Source organism: Plectropomus leopardus, chromosome 11 (genome assembly GCF_008729295.1).
Source record: "Plectropomus leopardus isolate mb chromosome 11, YSFRI_Pleo_2.0, whole genome shotgun sequence".
Classification (NCBI taxonomy): Eukaryota; Metazoa; Chordata; class Actinopteri; order Perciformes; family Serranidae; genus Plectropomus; species Plectropomus leopardus.
The window spans coordinates 21,022,296-21,041,771 of record NC_056473.1 but is presented as its reverse complement, the minus strand read 5'-3'; the positions used below and the strand labels follow the sequence as shown (position 1 = coordinate 21,041,771).

The following is a 19,476-nucleotide window of genomic DNA, read 5'->3' as shown; positions in this document are numbered from 1 at the left end:
TGAACTCCACCTTTTGCTGCTTTGCTAAGCTTTAGTTTCATTACCTGAATGAATTTGCATTGCCTTATCAGCACCTGCTCGCTATAATAGTACCGCTGTGCGATATGATATCCACATTTGCTCCGCTGCTTCTTTCTTACGCTCTCATCAGATTATTAGAACTGGTATTTTCCCATTTGTGGGTTTTAGTGCTGAGAGTTGTAGCTTCAGGGAGCCTGTTTAGTGGAGAGAGATAGAAAGCAAATGAGAGAAAAGGGGGCCGGCAGAGAGCTAATGGCGAGATAGAGGGTAAGCTGTAGGGGCTGTTAAACCTGAGGAGTGGCTAATCCAGGAGACGGCACTCTCTGCGCTCATCTGCTCCGGACTGGTGTGGCGTGGTCGGCGAGTGGCACATCCTGGGCCCTGGCATTCAGACATAGCCTCCTGATCTATATTTCAAAGCTGAGAGTAGTGAGGAATTCAGTAATGAGCTCCCATCTTCCTTTTGGTAGAGGAAGACTCTCTTTGTGGAACTAATTGAAAGTGGCATGTGGAGCGCCGGGGAGCTCTTTGGGGGCTGTGCCGCGTTTCAAGGGATGTGGAGAGATAAGCCCTGCACGCTGCCGTGGCTTTTGTGTCACAGGTCTGAAATAAACAGGTCTCTTTGAGGAGAGTGATGCACTCTACGGCTGCAATTGTGGGTGGCGTTGTGTTTTTTTTTTCCTGTGTGTCTGTGTGTCTGTGTGATTGTGTGCGTTTTTTGTCCGCAACAACCTGTGTCCATTGCTGAAATTACACCCACACACGCATTCCGCATCTCTCCTTCTCTCCCTCCCCTTAATAAATCTAGTTTTCTGTGTCAGCTCATCAGAGATGCGATGTGTGTGTGCGTGCATTTGTGCAGACACGTGTGTGTTATTTGGGCTCTCAGAGCGCAGTGGAGGAGCGGCTCTGATGGGAGATGGGCTTTCTCTATTACAGATATGGAAATGGCCCGAGACGTATGCAGTTAGACTGATATAGTGCCTGGCATTTACTGAAATGATGAAACAGAGCCCAGCCTTAACTATTTACAGACACGCACATCTGTGAATATACACCCATGTGTGCACTCACACTCACAGAGACATGTTAATGGACTGCCAGTTGGGGGTATTTTGCTTTGATTGTCAGGTGGGTGAATTCAGCTTTTCTGTCCAATTTTTTGCATTTCTGGAGCCGGTGAGAACCTCATGGACAGGAAGCACACATGCCACTGAGGCTTCTTCATGAGTTTTTTTCTCCAAAATGCAGCTAAGCGCATTCCATGTGGTTAAAGCTGTGGGAAATGTGCCTTTTCGCCCCTTACATCTGGAGTTTAGAGTCACTGTGGGAACATTTGGAGTATCAGAGTAATTTCTGATGTTGATATCTAATCAGATCGGAGTATCAGGCAACTCATTTTCACCTTTTATTGATTGTTTTACAAATGCTAGCATACCAGAAGAGGGACTAAGTCATTGCTTTGCAAGTCAGAAGTAAGTTTTTGCACTCAAGTCCAAAGTCAAGTCCCAGGTTAAGATAGTCATGTATGTACCGTATCAAATCGCAAATCAAGACAGACAAGTCCCAAGTCATGTCCTAAGACCTGAACTCTAAGCTGAGTTTCAAATCCAGTCATAATGCACTCTTCACCAAATCTAATGCCATTTTAACAATAGAGTAATAATATATTGAGTTTACAAAAAATTTGAATGCTTCTTGAAATGTGTATTTATTTGCTAAAACAAGTTTGTTGGAAGTTGTTGCATCTCTGTCTATAAGTTTCGACTCATTTTGCAAACTGCAAATCATTTTTTTATTGAACACCACATAGTTTTTGTATGTGAATTAAATTAACATTGATAAAAAAAAATGTAACTGGCGCCCAGCAATGTAATGTTAGTTTTTTATGTTTCTCTCCTGTCACTTGTCTGGATGCTGTTGGATTGGCTCAAACAAAGCAGATCTAAGGAACGAAATATTGACTTGCTGGGAATGTTACTGTTTGTTGATGCAGGAAATGAAAGGATATGAATTAATTTGTGGCACAGTTTTTAAATAACATACTTTGTAATCTTCGGGTTTTGAGGGAAGCTGTCAAGTATTTTCAAGTCAAAAGGCTCAAGTCATGTTGAAGTCAGGAGTCACTGGTGTTAAAGTCCAAGTCAAGTTGCAAGTCATGTATGATTTTGTCAAATCGAGTGTGAAGTCATTAAATTTCTGACTCTATTTTGTCTTGAGTTCACACCTCTGGCCCACACCCTCTAAATGTCACTTTAGAAGGAACAAAAAAAGGGGGAACTGGTAGAGAAGAGAGCCGTATCTTACCAGGTCTCTGTTTCTGTAGGACTTTGTCTCTAACCTTATTATTGCATTATGAGGTCAGTTTCACATATCGACTGCTGCTGCTGTTTGCTGGCAACAAGAAAGCCTCACGGTCACAGATGAAGTTATTCAATTATGTAGTCTGTTTGCCGACATGTCTCTTTACCACCATCAACATGACATACCCTTAAAAAATCCGCCTCTCCTAGAGAATGTAATGATATTCAAGAGAAGCAGAATCTGAAAGATCTCATTAACACCCTGGCAGCTCTTTGTCATCTTGATCCACTGTTGTTGTGTCCTCAGCCACTTCTGTCTAACCTCATCATGTAAACTGTGAATGAGCCGATGGGAGCGAGAGTGGGATGATTTCTCGACCAGAGCCATTAAAAACACGGATCCAGGAGTGAAAGAAAGATTATGCTCTGTTTTAGGGTTTGTGAGATGGAGGGGAGGAGGGGGTTGTTGATGGTGATGGTGAAAGTTGAGTGCAGAGAGTAAGGGAACAGCCCAGCTCGGTGCCCAGCTGTGAAGCTGCCCCTGGGGCTTTGGGAGGCTGAGGAATGTGGCTGATGTGAGTCTGTGTTTGGGCTGGAGATAGTGAAGGCCCGGGGCATGCAGCTGTGAGCATTGATGTCTGGGAGAAGGGTGCGTGCACATCCATACCTGTGTGCAAAAAAGAGAAGTGAGACAATTTGTGGCTTCATTTAGTATGCGTTTTTGCCTCTGTGTGTGTATACCAGCTAATGGGCATGTTTGTATACATGCAGTGTTGTTCACAACCCTCTATTGGCCACAGCTGAGGCCCCATCTCAGGGAAAGGAACGACATTCGGACTCATTTCCTGTTTGAAGGTTCAGGGCACGGTCTTTCGCCTCGCTCACCAGAGATGTCTGGAATGTGAGACAGAACCAGATTACAACGAGCTACCTCCCTCAAGGATTGGTTGGTTTGCCAGTCAGCTGAGAGCAGCTTTGTTCAGAGCGAGCCTGTCAGGCGGAGATGACAGCTAGCTTTTGTTCTGGAGATTTCCTGTCCTGTCCTGGGCAAAGGGTCGGTTAAAGTGCATTGAGGAGCCGAAGCACCACTCCCTTACTCCCCCCTTACTCCCTCCCTTTTTTTCCCGCCACTTGAATCCCCACTGGTCATATTTCCCACCCACCGACCAATTATAGTGCCCTATGTGTCGGGGAGAAGTGATCTGATTGGCTGTGTCGGGGGTGTCTGGGAGGTCAGAGCTGTGTTCATTTCACACTGTGTCCTTTTGGACTCCCTCCAGCAGCACCCTCAGTGCGCTCACACAGACAGCTGAGGAAGAAAAGTGGAGAGTAGGGAAGAAAAGGAGGAAAGAGAGGATACAAATAGACAAGAAAGAGAGAATTCCTCTGTACACCGCCTTCAGTGCGATATGATTTCTTGCCTGAGAAATCGTAAATGTGTCATGTTTAGAACTGGTTTAAAATTCACATTGACTCCAGCATGCACCTCTAGTGCTGCTGCTCTAACAGTCTGCACTCGTACTGTAAAACTGTCTGTTGCCTCCGACTCAACAACAAAAAGAAATGTTCAGAGCCAGAATGCCTTTGCTGTGTGTGTGTGTGTGTGTTCAGTGAGAGGGGACGGTCTTCCCTCTGGGCAAGGTAAGCTAAGACAGGAAAACACCTGGTTAAGGAAGCCAACCAACAGTTACGAAACTGTCACAGGACGTGCATATCTGTGTGGAATGTTTTTTTATCACATGCAAACCACGATAAAAGCATATTTGTCATCTGTTCTCCGGTATGCGTCTGTGAAAAAGCTGCAAAATCTTGTCTGTCATTAGACTCCCCATGAGCAACGGTCTCCAATCTCAGGTGGTGCTATCACCTCTTTTTACAGTTTGGCTCGTAAACATGACCTTTCCTCATGTCTATATCTTTGTTTATAGTTTTTAACTTGAGGGCAAAAAAAGAAATCAAGGACGATCACGTTTAAGGGCAGTTTGACTTGCTTAGCCTCCAGAAAAAGCTGCTTTTCATTAATTATGCCTCATGCAGCATTTCTATTCATGTTTTATTAAAGTTAATAATCAAGTAACTTTATTTTAAGCCAAAGTTCATCTGACATCAGTGGCAATTTAAAGACATCACCTTGAGCTGTTAGAACTTGTGATGGGTATATTTTTGTATTTTATAGCATTTTGTAAAATAAATAACTTAATGAGTTAATTATACCCAGAACCAGCAAAGCCCCTTGATTTTGCTGCAACAACATTGATCAGAGGTAATATATGCATCCTTTTTGATAGTAAATGGGACCTATAATGCTCATTTTCAGGTTAATACTTGTATTTACTTCTTCTAGATTTTTAGAAAATGTTTACAAGCTCTCATGTTTAAAAAACACCTTTTTCAACTATTCCATCTGTGCTGGAATACTTGTGGTTACTCACTGTCGGAAACCCTCAGTATGAGGGTCTGTCCCTGAAAGAAACCTATCTTTTCTGTTCTGATTGATCAGCGTTTGCAAATCTAATCTTCACAAAGACATGTTTCAGCAGTACTATGATTCAAAAATCGGGAAGAATTGATCAACTCTTGCAACCAAGATTACACCTTTCCCTTACATTAGCAAGTGTCTACATGTAGCTGTGTACTTGCAGCTGGGGAACGTTGGCTATAGCGGCACTTTCTACTGTGAAAAATCACCAGTAAAAGTTTCTAAACACAACCATGTTTCAGTACGAATGTGATCCAAAATTTGGGAGATTACATGTTTCCCTGACATTAGCATGTTGCTACATGTAGCAGTGTATGTATTTAAACACTTGCAGTAGCGCCTGGAGCAGATGACCATATAAAGAGATGTATCATGAGCTTGAAAGTAGAAAGAAACAGAATATTCAGAACAGTCTGAAGCCGGAGGTTTTTGCTAACAGGGTTTACTTTTACAAATGTCACCCTACTACTTGAAACTTTGGCAATGTTTAATATAAACATTCAACATTATTTATATGATAGGAAATAAAGAAAATTATAATAGGTCCCCTTTAACTCCTACTGTCACTTGTCTTTACAATCACAAATTGATTTCCCCCCTCTTGGTTAGCCCACCCCATTGATACTAACAATACAAAAGCCTTATTAAGATAATAAATTCCTGGAACTCCCTTCGTTCAATCAGGCACATAAACGTATCTAAACTAACCTTTTGTGTGGACATAGCAATCTGATACCCAGAATAAATAGCACAATATGAGTTTTGTTCAAATTCCTATTTAGATGGAATCAAAGCTGTCTGCTTTCTCCTTGATTCAGGCCACGGCAGCAGAAATCACAATGTCATTTTGTCCATAATAATTGAATCTTCAAGTATGGCTACATGAAAAGGATAATGCTGTATTGATTGTTGCTGTACAGTAATTGTTTTCCTTCAATAGACGAGGTACGGCATATTAAACGCAGAACATGTCTTCGTTGTTTTCATGGTAGGCCATATAGGGGATGGGAGAAAATTGCTGCTTCTCTATATGACAGAGGAAAGGAAAAACAATACAGGGGTATTGTCATTGAGAGGTGATTAACTGTGACTATACTTACAAATGACTGCAGGGCACTGTTGCTTGGCCAAATTAATTACCTGTCATTGTGACTGATTGTTTCTGAAGACATCTCTTATTATTATCGCCTGCTCCAAGGAAAGAGTTTACACTGCATTTCACCGTGCAGTGGCAACATAAAGACAAATAAAGGCTAAATTACATATTTTGTGCCTGTGTTTTATTAATATGTGGCTCAGATGGAGATTTACTATTAGATTTAGTTTTTGCTGGGGTTTTTTAAACGATACTTTGATGTTTTTCAACTGGTTTTGTATCAGAAGAAACATGTTATTTGACTGATTTCACTGGCTCTAGGGCTCTTGCTCTTATTACAGATTATACTTAAACGCTTTTTTGTATACCTGCCACTACAGACACAAAGAGTATAGAAACAGACTGAGAGGATTGACCTGCCCCTCTGTTTCTCTTTCAAACTCAGACCAACTTAAATCAAACTGCAAATCTAGGCAATGCTGATTAAATATAAACCAGCCATATGTAATAATGTGGCTGGAACATTGAGAATAAAACACACAAACACAATAGCACACAACATTGTTTTGTCTCTTCCACGACTGGTCCTGACATGAGAAACTGCTGCTCTGCAGTCCAAAAAACACACCACACACAACACCATCCGTCTTAGTTTGTCTTAGCGAGACGACTGTCTTCTGATGAGGCTACGAGGGAATGGCCTATTCGTCCAAATTCTTCCCTAAAGCCGTAATAATCCTGCTGTTGTTTCTCTACGTGATGACATTTCTAATTCTTGTCAGAGAAGAATGCAGCGTGACAAACGGCGTTAAGAGTGTCTGAAGGCACAGCAGGCAGGCGGCATGCTGGGGCAGATAGAGGGACACAGGTCTGAGGAGGAAAGACTCGTGATCGGTGGAGGCTTCACCTTTCCCAAAGGACACTGGAGAGTGTGTGTGTGTGTTTCCTGTATGTTTATGTGATCGCTGTCATGATGTTAATTGCGACAAAGGGACAGGTTCAGTGTTGTTTAAAGATCTGGCCACATCAGGATCAGCCTGTCAGTCTGTCCTATCCACTAATAAACCACAAGCCTGCTGCACTCCAGGGACACACTGAAACACACACATGCACCACAAAGAGCAGCACTGTACAGACAGAGAGACACAGAGGCAAGCAGAGGAAGATAGAAAGAAGGCTGGGGAATCACATCCAGAAGGACTTTCCCTGTGTAAAATTTTAGAGAGAGATGGGGAGCTGCTCTATAGCACCTGTGTGAGGTTTACTTACAGCTCTCTGCGGCCCCGTTGGCTTGTCGTGAGGCAGCACAGCCTTGGGCACCGAGAATTCATGTCACACACAGCAGAATTTGATTAGGCAGGAGATGGTATTACTGCCCGACTGGGTGGGAGGAAGGAAGACGGTAGTCAAACAAGGGATAGTGATAGATGGAGGGGGGATGGGTGGAGGTAGAGAAATGTAGCGCATGTACAGTATGTCAGCGCATGCTGAGGTTGGGGTGGAAGGTGGAGACTTTTTTTTTTCAGTCTGCCAGGCAAATGCCGCCCCCCCATGTGCTCTTTTGCTTGCCCCAGAAATAAGGAACTAGTCAACCAGAGCGGCATTTATGATTGAAACTGTGTATGTGTGTTTTTCATGTGTGTATTGAATAGCATGGGGACGGATGTCATTACAACGCTAGGACGGCGCCCCCGTGGCTCCTGGCTATATATTGTCAGGCGCCACATTTCAAATGGATTTTCAGCGTCTGTTGTTTTACCACATATCCAGTATGTATGGCTCCACTAGCTGACCACATTGATTGAGCCCCCTTCTTTCTCCCCCCCACCATCACTTTCTTGATCCCTGTCTCAGTCACCCTAAATCAACAGAATGGGACATATCAAAGCAGAGCCCTTGCGTTTTCTTGCTTTGGACTGTATCAGACCGAAGCTACTGCTGGAGGAAACTAGACAATAAAACAACAATAATGCCCCATCAAGCAGACAGCAGAAAACACAGGCGAAGCCGCAAGAGAGGGAGGCAGACAGACAGTCAGTCAAGCAAGCAGATGAGATTGTGATTGGTTTGGCCTGCAGTTTACATAACTGTCATGCTGGGTTTTCCGACTGAAGGGCTGTGATAGAATATTTCGATATGATATACAGGCTATTTTGCAGTTTTGGCCTGGACTGCCCTGCTGTGGCTTGAGCTGTGCCCGACGGATTGGAGCCCAAGCGAAAAGGTTTAAGTCTGGCTCACTGAATCCCTCGTGCACTCTAATTTGCTGAAGTGATCAAGGCTTTTGGTTTAAGCATCCCTCCTCCGCCAAGAGCAGACACAATCTCATCTGCCTGACTGACCCATCTGCGGAGCGTGTCTCACTGCCCGCTATGCTGCCTTCCTGTCTGTTTTGGTGAACGTCTCAGGCACGGTGACAGGCTTGCCAGCTGGTTAAGCTGGTTGACTGAGTGACTGCGTGCTAAAATGTGTTATCGTCTGTCTGCATTTCTGCCTTTAGTTTGGCTTCGCTCACTCCTTGCCAGCTTTCTGTGACCCACATATCTCCTCTGGTTTTGTTGACAGTGGGGAGTGGGGACTAACAGAATGAGGGTGTGATGGCATCATTTTGAAGGGTCAGCAGCAGCAATGTAATACTTTCCAAGAAACGTGTCCCTGTTATGTGAAATTCTTTGTCAGGATGTGATATCAATTAACCATTTTTTAAGTTGTTATTTAGAGAATCCGTTGAAATCTGATGTTTATAGAGCAGAACTGCACATGCCTGAGGGTTGGGTCAGCGTCTGGCTAGTGGCTGGTAGACTGCCCTGATACTGTCTGACTGTCAGGCTGCTACCCTAATAGAGCTGGAGAGACTTAAGGGTCCCTCTTTGTGTCCCTTACATCTTCTCTCCAGGCTGTCTGTGCAGACAGCAACACTGTATGACAGAAACCCATCATTTACCGATTGCAAATCTTTCCAGGCACTTTTTCTTTGACAGGAGAAGCAGAAGGGACAGAATGTGTGTGTGTGTGTGTGTGTGTGTGTGTGTGTGTGGGTAGGAGGGTGTTGATCTTCCATTCTCATGCCCTCCTCACCTTCTCCCTCTTTCCCTGCCTCATCACCTTTGCTGTTGTTTCTCTCTCGACCTCCACCCATTTGAAAGAGGTCTGTCCCTTTGACCCCTTGCATTAGACGATGGGGGTTGGGGGTACAGAGGGTGCTGCAGGGAGCTGCAGGGAGCTGCTGGTTGCAGGTGGAATGAGATGTATTACTTATAGGATCAGCTGCATGCTGTAGAAGAATAATAACCACAGGAAAGTGGTTATTACCAACCGGGTACGATGAAGCGCTGCAAAGATGTCTAAACGAACAACTGAGCTGCACTGTAGCCACGCTCATTGTTTGGTTTTTGTAGTTGTTAGTGTTGCTAATGGAAGCTTTTGCAATCAGAGGGAGAAGAAAGAGAGAGCGCGGGTGAAAAAGGGTACTACACTGCTTTTCCAAGTGGAGGGGGAGAAAGGCTCCAGAGCAGCAAATGTATTGCCAGGCTAATAAAATATGTGTTTGATGTTCCATGTTACCTAACAGTAAATCTGATATGTTATCTAATACTGCTATGAACACAGACGCATTTGAAAAACAGCTCGTCTGTAATGACATAGGGTGATGCCATGTGAGGGAATGTGGCATATCCCGTGTGCTAATATTGACCATGCCGTGCTGCGGCAACAGAGCCCCATGTGCCATGTGTGCCACAGTGACTGGGGTGGCCCTCTGCGCGCTGAATATTTCATTAAATAAAATGCCTCAAAGACAAGGGAGGAGTTACACGTGAGATGGAGAAGGGGCAACCTTTGAGCGTGCAAATGCTATCTCCGTTAACTCTCAGTTAAAGTTTACTCCCTCTGAGCTGAACTGTACTTCAGGTTGTTGAATCAGCACGAGCATGCATGCAGCTGTCACTCATAATTTACATTAGCCTGCTGTGATGCGTTTGAGTTGTTGCAATCAAAAGTTCTGTTGCAGTTGACTTGCTGGTATGTTTCTGCAAGTTCCACTGTTTCATCATCGTAACAGTCATGGGCAGATTACGTGAAAATGGGCCCCTGGGCACAGACATGCAGAAGGCCCAACCACCTCTCCTACAGAGGAGCAGGACACACAGACTTTGCACTGGCTTTGCCTGTTTGTTGTTGTTGGTGGGGGGGCATCTTTACAATGCATCTTTTTGTGGATTTGTATGTCTTTGTATTCATTCTGCATCTTTTTGAGGTCATTTTGTGACTCTCAAGGATATAGTTTTGTCTTTTTGGCTGTTTTTTTTCCTCTTCGTAGTTATTTTTGTTTCTTTGAAGTCGATTTGTGTCTCTTTGTAGTTCCTCTGTCTATGTTGTCATCTTGTGCTTTGGTAATGTTCAATTTGTGTCTCTTTGAATGCCTCTTTTTTGGCCATTTTGTTTACCATAAGGATATATTTTGTCTTTTTGTTTATTTGAAGTTTCTTTGCAGGTCTTTGTGGTCATTTTAAGTCTCTCCCTGGTAGATTCATGTCAGTTGGAGTGACATTTTGCCGTTAAGGGCCAGGGAGCCCCTGACACTTTGTGTCCCTGGGCCTGTGCCCAGTTGGCCTGTTAAGTAATACATCCTTGATACCATTCCCAGTGACCAGTTCTTTGGATGCCAATCCCTCCTGCTATAGGAAACATCCTCTATCTTTCTTTTCCTCCGTAGGCTTCCATGTATTTCGTTGTAATGCATTGCTGGAGTCACAGGGAATGCTAATACTATAGCAGGTAAAACAGTGACAGCCTCGTCAGCGCTTTCACTGTGGCTTTTTTCTGAGAGAAAAAGAGAGAGAGCGGTCTGTTTTCAGGACCTTGAACACCAGGAATGTCGCCCCTGCTAAGGGAGTCAGACAACATTTCTCAAGGTCTCTGTGAAAAAGTTTACCCCGTCCAAATTTCCTCCTCCCCCTTCCCACCCCCTGAACCACCTGGAACACCCAGTCTCTAAATTTAAATGCAATCTACAGTCTCTGCCTACATAAATGTGCATTTACATGAATGCTGCTATGCCTGGGTTATGTGGCAATTTCTGACATGATGGGAGCAGGTGGAGCGGTTGTAGAGGTATAGTGGATATATATGTGTGTGTGTGTGTGTGTGTATGCATCTTGGGTTGGGGCGGGCTCCTGCAAGCCACAGGTGCACGGTAGGGGATGTAGCTCTGCACATTGATTTCACAGCCAGCGACCACCATGCAATATATCTAGAAAAGTGTTTCTCTATGGTGCGTCTTCAAAGAGGCTGTGGAGGAACTTTTCAGGGCATGAATATGTAGATGAGGACCCTGCGGGAGGAAGGGAGTCATTCACAGCATCCAACCCGAGCCTTTTACATTAGGCAAGGGCAAAGCGTGGGATGGAGAGAGGGGAAGAGGCAAAGAGAAGGAAGGAAAGGGAAAGAAGAGAAGGGGATATAGGGGAGAAAAGTTAATGGCAGGCTCTTTTCTCAAGAAGTGCTTTTACCTTTTAGCACTGGACGGCTATCCCCCTTCCCAACCGGCACTTTGTCATAATAGTGCTCTCAAAATACCTAGTATAGATCTTATTTACCTCCAGTATACATGCTGTTCTTTACTTGGAGTTTCCTGCGCATTGAATAAAACATAGGTGTATAAGAGCCAGTGATGAAGCCTTTGAAAGAAAGGAAAGAGATCAAACCTATTACCATAGACTAGCTGACCCCTGTGTGTTTGTGTGTCTGATGTGTGTGTGTGTGTGTGTGTGTGTGTGTGTGTGTGTGTGTGTGTGTGTGTGTGTGTGTGTGTGTGCGCGCGCGTGCGTGTGCATGTGCGTGTGTGTGCGTGCGTGCGTGTGCGTGCGTGTATTGTGCATTTCTATGTGTGTAAATGCTGCAGGGTTCCAGGGATCCATCAGTCTCCCGTCTGGAGCCAAGCTAAGGGAAGGTCAGCCTGATGGATACATCCTGACATGCACACAGCCTGTGATGTCAGCTGTGTGTGCATCTGTGTGAGTGTGTGAGTGTGTCTGTGTGTGTGTGTGTTTGTGTGTGTGTGTGTGTGTGTGTGTGTGTGTGTGTGTGTGTGTGTGTGTAGGCTGGCAGGCCAGCCAAGCGCAGGCACGGTTCAACAGAGCAGAGGGCGGACAGGCGAGTGGGGAGGGAGCACCATAGCCTGGCCTCGGCGCCCCAGTTTGAGGGGTTTGAAGGGGGTTTTGCTGGCAGAGGAGTTCTAAGGAGGGGGGGAGGGGGGTCATGGCGAGGCTGGGTGAGGTGTAGGGGTTGGCTGTGCTGGCAGAGGGGGTGGGTGGAGGGGCGGTGGTGTAGGGGTGGGCTGGGGTGGCAGAAGAAAGGCTCCATTCATGAGTCGTGCCATCTCTGGCTCCCAAGGGGACTGGGGCTCATCAATGACCAGGCCAGCTGGGAGGATGTCAGCATGCAGACTGTCTCTCTCTCTCTCTCTCTCTCCCTCTCCTTTTCCATCTCACCCTCCCTGTGTCTTTTGTCAAGGGCCAGTGCTGTCAGAGCCACTAGCCCGAACACTGAGGCCTCTCATGCAGTTGGGTCCCCACTGAGACCCAGAGAAAGCCTCTGGCTGGCCGGTGGTTTGCACACCGTCTGCACTGTATTTGACATCTATGGTCTGCAGCAAGAAGCTCACCACCACCCTCTGAGAGGCACTGTCTGTGGTAGCCATGCCAACTGGAGACGAGCTAGGTGGGGTGCAGCTTAAAGGGTGATAAATTGGCAGTGTCAGCTGACTGAAGAACGCTCAGATGGTGTGTCAAGCACCTCAAATATAGAGATTAGCAGGTGGCAAGAATGTAGTTTTTTAGCAACACTAGTGATCCAGCCTATGGATTCCTGATTTTCCAGTGTGATTACTGGATAAAATGCCATGAGATTTAGTATATTTAGACAATCATGTCCATCTCAGGATGAATTGTACTAACTGATGATCATCTGACCTATGTTGCCTGAGTTATTAGTTCATTAGCTCAATTTAATTCTTTTTTTTTTTTAACCAAATGCCTTCAGATTCACCTGAAAGAATAGCTGTCCAAGCTGACAGAGCCACTGGCATGGCTGCTGACCAGAGATACTCAACTTGCTTTGCCACGGGCCACTTTTACAAAATGACAGAAGGGCAGGGGCCAATTTATATTCAAATATGAATAATATTTATCAGTGCATATTGATCTTGTTTAATGTTTGACTAAAAAAGAGACACTGACAGACAAAACAATCCTTTCTTATAGGCTACAAGAAATACATTATTCATCTGGTGTCCTTTTCTTGTTTTTGGTCGCTTTAGTTTTGTCTTGAAATACCCCAAAATTCTGTTTATAACCACTAAACACCTGGCTGCTCATGTTGCTGTTTTTACTTTCAATAGAGTCTAACTATGGCATCCTATTTAGCATCAAATACCAAAATGGTCCTATCTGCATAAATTGTCAATCTCATGTGCATTTCTACTTTAGAGAGGAAAGGGGGACAGGAAAGGAGCAAGGTTTGAGAGCTGTGCAGATGTGTGTGTTGTTTATCACTGCCAGTGAAAGGCCTGCATCAGCAGCAGCTGCGGGGCGCTTTGCATGCGATGGCAGCAGTGTGTTGGTAGGGGCAGATTTGCATTTGTGGTTTCATATCATGAGCAACGATGTTACTCCTTCTCTCTTCCTTCCTCCCCTTCACTTGCGCTCTCTCTCTCTCTCTCTCTCTCTCTCTCTCTCTCTCTCTCTCTCTCTCTTTTTCTCTCTCTCTCTGTCTTTCGCTGAACGGGAGGAGCTTTCTGTGAGAGGCAAAGGAGCCATGAGAACAGCCTAAGTAGAGCACTGGAGCATAACCCAGGAAGGTTCAGGCTGAAATGGATCCAAGCATAACATCAACATTAGCAAATCTCTCCATCACACTCAGGGGCAAAGTCCATGTGGTTGCAGCACACAGCTATACATGCATGCATTGAAACATTGTAAATCTAAAGACCTTGCACTAATTCTGCTCTAATAAGCACATTTTGTTCAAATTGGTTGTTATGAAAGCCACCTTTCTTTGACATCAAATGTGGTTCTGGGTCACTTTTTGGGTGTTTGTGAGCTGGTATGAATTACATACCACGGTGGTGATTGGTGTTTGAAGTGACTGGGTTCAGTGTCTTGTTAAAAAAAAAAAAGAGGGAGAGTTGAAGGTCCTGTGGTCTGCATGTGTCCACTGGAGTCACAGTGATGTGGAGGACCATCTGATGAAAGGGTTTCCTGTGGCTTTCATCTCCACAATGCGTTCTGATGGGGAGAGTTTCCTTGCAGCCGAGTAGAAAAAAAACAGCCTTGTGTTGTGAGAACAGCCTCCGCTTTTTGCAGCTTGCAATGGCTCATACATATTTTGGGTTTCTCAAAGTCAAATGAGATTTTTGGAGAACTCATACTCATACAAATAAGGGGGTATATGTGTACTGTTTTTGTGTAGGAAGAAATCCTATTTAGATGACAAATGCTCTGCAGGACTGCTGGGCTGCCGCACTGTGTTGTTTTCATTATATTGTAAAAAGTATTGCAGAGGTAGAAAACACAATATGTGATGATGATGGAATGCTGCCTGTTTCTATTATCAGATTCTGCACAGACAGTGAGATGAGCATAATGTGCAAACAATTATAATTGAATATAAAAATAGAACATAATATTTTGTATTGTTAAGTGTCAAGGAGATTCTGTTATTACATTTTTTTTTACTTCAGTTTTTGAAGATCTATTCCATATTTTTACACCTACTCCTCATTTTCAACTGCATCTTTGCCCCTCAGAACATAGTTACAAGTACTATTTGAAGTGGTATTGGTTGAAACTTCCCATAAGAAATAGGTGAGGTCTTCAAGGCCCCAGTACATCATCAGTAAGCTGGTATTTACGCAGACACAGAGTGTTGCCAGATACTGCATCTATGCCATCTTTTGCAGTGGTAATTTGTCTTGTGGGGCTACATGCATCCTTTTGCGGTTGTCAGGACACTTGCAGTTCATTCACAACATAAGTTTCACAATATCAATCGATCAAATAAGATCAATAAAATCAGATTAAAAAGAACACTGTTTAATTAGTAGGCCACTAGTGGTGCTCTGTAGGCTAACGTTTGCAACCTGTGCACCTACCCTGCCAGTCTGGACAAGCTACCATGACATCAGTGTACTAGCGATTTCTTTTCTTATGCTTTCCATGAAGAACAGAACTGTAATACACAGAAACAACATTTAACTAAAAGAATTTGATAGTTATTTTAAACTTTAAGTATTTATTGACTATTAAAATACTTGTGGATTTCCTATTTGTACCGCAGTAACGCCGACGATTTCTCTTAACACTCGGATTGGAGCGTGTCTCTGAAAAACCTTCATTTGGAGGGCCATGTTGCCCCTAAACATTGTTCTACCCCTAAATCCCTACAAGAATTGGGACACCCTGGACACAAACGTGCAAGTAAAGGGGTAAGGGCTAAGTGGCAGGGGCAAGGGGTGTCATGGGATTGAGCCTCTAAAATGACCTAGACTCCAGAGCACTGCTGGATAACATGATGGATAAGTGTGGTTATTAACATGTGCTTGTGGAAGTTTGAGCATGCAGTATCTCCCAATGAATGTATAAAAGGGACACACGACCTTCCCTCTAATAGCTTTAACTCTGTGCGTGGTGGTCTACCTGTCCATGTGTGTGTTATTGTTCCCTCTCTCATATGTCCACAGCTACTCTAACAGGCTGTTAGAGGAGGATCATGCTGACCCCAATCCTGCTGTCCATCTCTTCTCTTTCCTACTTTCAGCAGACCTCGCTGTTCCTCTGCTATCGCCTCCTAGCAGGCTCCTTTATGCCTCTTTGACAACCTCTTGATAGACGTCTCGGCTCATTGTGTGTGTAGGTGTCTTTGTATTGGTGTGTAATGGTGCCCTAAGATACTGTTGCCAGAGTGTTGTCTCGGTGTCTGTTCCTCTGCTGCCCTCGAGACCCCAATAACCACCTTCTGTGACAGGAGCTCTTCACCGCTCCCCCTCATTTGCTTTATTTGTGCCTCTGCCTCTGTTGAACTCTCTGCCTCTTGTGCCGCTTTTTGCTTTTCTTCCGAAGTATCTCATCGTCCTCGTCACGTCTTCTGCCTTTCTATATTCGACACAATCTCAGTATACAATGAATTGCCTGTACCCTCTTTTCATTTTGCTGTTTTTTAATTTTTTTTGTCAGCGAGCACTGAATAGAGGGCAGGGAGCTACAGTTGAAAATTAGCCTTTAAGTATGTGAGGTATGTTCATTCATTCTTCTACCCCCCCACCGCAACCCCCCAGCTGCCCTCGGCTCACCCATCTCGCCTCCTGCAGGCATATAAAGTCCTATAGCGTCCCCCCATGCAGTTTTCCACATTCTCTGTTTCCCTGGTACCTACAGTTCCAGCGGGACTGAGGCCAGGCCCCCTCGTTTCTCTCTCTGCGACCGAAACCCTGCCAGAGCCCGCCTAGGCTTAGGGGGGAGCACTAGCCTAGTTACCATGGTCACGGCAATCAGCATTGTGAACTCGGGCCATGAATGAGAAACTTTCCAAGATCAGCCTTAAGATCCTGTGATCTGTGTTTCATGCTGTTTATGTTATTGATAGATAGAGATTTCAGTTCCAGTAGTTCAATCTAGACTGGAGTCATTGACAGGATAAGAGGTGGAGATTTTGGGGAAGACGCAGGGGAAACTTGCCCTCAAGATTTAGAACGTGTATTTGTGCCCCACATCCCAATTAAAACATGAAAGTAGTAGAGGACTTTTATTTTGGCAAAATTAAAGACATTTACATCATGAACTGATGTAGAAAAGGCACAAATCAGTGCATAATAATTCAACAGGATTCAAGAAATAGAAGTGTTTGATGCTCAAAATGTGCTGGAAGAGTCCCAAACACCCTGTTTCATATGTGTCTCCCCAGTGTTGAAACAGAACCTACACCCATGGAACTGAGTGACTAACTTTCACCAATCTGTAACATGTTAGACCACAAATGTGCCGCATATGTTGATGACAGGCAGAGAACCTCTGAAAGTGCCTTGGATTGTTAGAGAGCAGAGTCACCGTGTTCTTGGTAATTTTGGGCCCCATCAGAGATGTGAGCTCACAAGAAGTGTATTAGTCTTTCTGACAGGATATAAAACATGTTGAATGAAAGTTGGCAATTATTTTAGACTGCAGTGCTACTCAAATAACCAAAGCAATATTTCTTCTTTTTTATCAAATCATAGATATTTATCTCTTCTTCCACTGAAATGGTCTCTGTGTTTCTCTGTATGTGCATGACCGGGAAAGCCAGCGTCTGGGAACTAAGTACAGGCATTATTAACTCAAATGCAGCCTCCTAAAAGCCTGGATGAAGCTCATTGCATGCTCTACAGAATATTTATGTTGGTTTTATTTTTATGGCATAATTGCTTCCACATTGCTTTGTGGCTGTGGACCATGAAACTCAGTAAACATACCCCCTCAACCTCTGCACAGTCCTTGTGTCTGACTCACAGAGATGGGGCTCAGTGATTGGTGCTCTTGTGTGCTTATCAATCAGTTATCTGCAATGTGGTACCTTGAAATCTGCCATAACAAGTGATGTGAAAAAGGAACAACCTGCTGACCTCAACTTTAGAGGAAAATACTTGTCAAGCTTTTGATTCCTCAGTGCTGGTGACAGCCATGGCCGAGGTTAGGTTATTTCGTTTACTAGTTTACTGTCCGTCCAGCCGTCTGTCCATCCAGACAACCATACGTCCCTATGTTCGTCCCATTCTCGTGAACGTGATTTCTCAGGAACACCATGATGAAATTTCCACAAATTTCACACACAAGTCTCCAATAATGAGACTCAATAATGAACTTATAACTCTTACTTAGAGTTTGGTGGTCAAAGGTCAAAGTCACTGTGACCTCTCGGGTCTTAATATTGTGAATATGATATCTCATCAATTTAGCACAAATGTCCACCTGGACTCAATGATGACCTGATAAGACTTAAATGTTCAAAAGTCTCTGTGACCTTACAAAACATGTTTTTGAATTTAAAGAATTAATGTACTGATTATAAAAACATGTTAAAATAGAATAAAATAATGAAGTTATGACATTTTATTTCCAAAAGGTCAAAGATTACCTTCAATGTGACATCATAACATTATGCAAAAACAGTTTTCTGGCCATTCAACGCCATAACATTTGTGTACACATATGGTCAGATACTGAATCAGTTACACTAAGCTTGAAACTGTGCTGATTGTTTAGATCTTCTGCTCTGTCAGGTTGAAGATGTGTGTGCAGCATTGACCTTTTAGAATTTGTAGCTTCTTTGCAGCAACCATCTATATTTGAAGCATCCTTCAATGTCATGGCTACATTTGAGTGTGGACAGACACGGATGTAAACTGCAACTTGACTGGTTCATGGAGCCATACAACTGCAGGGTGGTATATCCAGCTTAAAGGCTACATTGAGTGATCTGTAATGTAACAGCCTTCAGACACTGATGTTTAACTGATTGATTAATTGTCTATTTTGACGGTCTGTGGGAAAGTGTCTGTGTGTTTGCATGCAAAACAAAGTAAATACTTCTGTGTGTGTGCCGTCTAATTAGATCGCATTGGCTTAGGGAATGTTTTGAAATACTTGTGGACAGTCTCCAGCTCACTCCTACATATGCAGCGTAAATTATTTCCTCCTCTGACCTGTGCATACTACACCAGGCTGCTCTCCGAGCGCTCATAGGAAGTGTGAAAAGAAGCTCCTCACCATGCATTTTCATCTGAAAATGAGAATTGTATGACATAGTTATACTATGTCTCACTTTTCAAAGTCTTTCTAAGTCACAGCAGAATCCGGTGAAAGCACCAACTCTGCTCAGTATGGTTTTGTACATTTATGTCTGACTGTGTCTTTTCTCAATCTGCAGGGCTCCGGAGATCATCCTGGGCCTGCCATTCTGTGAGGCCATAGACATGTGGTCCCTGGGCTGTGTGATAGCCGAGCTCTTCCTGGGTTGGCCCCTCTACCCCGGAGCCTCAGAGTATGATCAGGTAACACATAATGGTTGTTTAGATCTTCAACCTGTCTCCTGACCTCTTAGCAGCTTGTGATTGTGTGTGGTTGGATGCTCACATTCCCATGAATCTGAATTTCATGTGCTGTTACGTTCATGCACTCATGTGTGTTGTCTCTCCATGAGTGTGCGCTCGTGAGTGTGTTTGGGAGGGTGGGATGCTTCTCCAATCCCCCTGACAGCCCCTGATGATTCTTGCGCAGCCTCCCTGTTTATCTGAACAGATGCCACAGAGCCACTTGTCCAATTAGCGCAGCCCCTGTGCTCCAGAGCAAGACATTGCTGCGTTCCCCCTTCTCTATCAGTCAGACGAGGCTCAGTGGGAAAACCTTGAGCAAGTTGTGCTCCATCACTGAACAAGCTCGCCTGATTTTTCACAAGCCCAAAAAACTTAGCAAAGTGTCTCATTTACAAGTCTCAAATCAATCTTAGACTCTTGAGCTGAGGTCGTGTTTGGGCCCTATGCATATTGC

At 44.2% G+C, this 19,476-nt stretch overlaps 1 protein-coding gene across 4 annotated transcripts in view; it reads left to right on the top strand.

Moving 5' to 3' along the window:
• Window positions 1-19,476, top strand: part of hipk2 (homeodomain interacting protein kinase 2) — an 83,623-nt gene that overhangs the window by 42,809 nt on the left and 21,338 nt on the right. For all 4 annotated transcript variants that reach the window (XM_042495598.1, XM_042495596.1, XM_042495595.1 and 1 more), the window contains exon 3: window positions 18,857-18,980. In XM_042495598.1, the coding sequence (XP_042351532.1) occupies window positions 18,857-18,980 (124 nt within the window). The remainder of the gene's footprint in view (window positions 1-18,856; window positions 18,981-19,476) is intronic.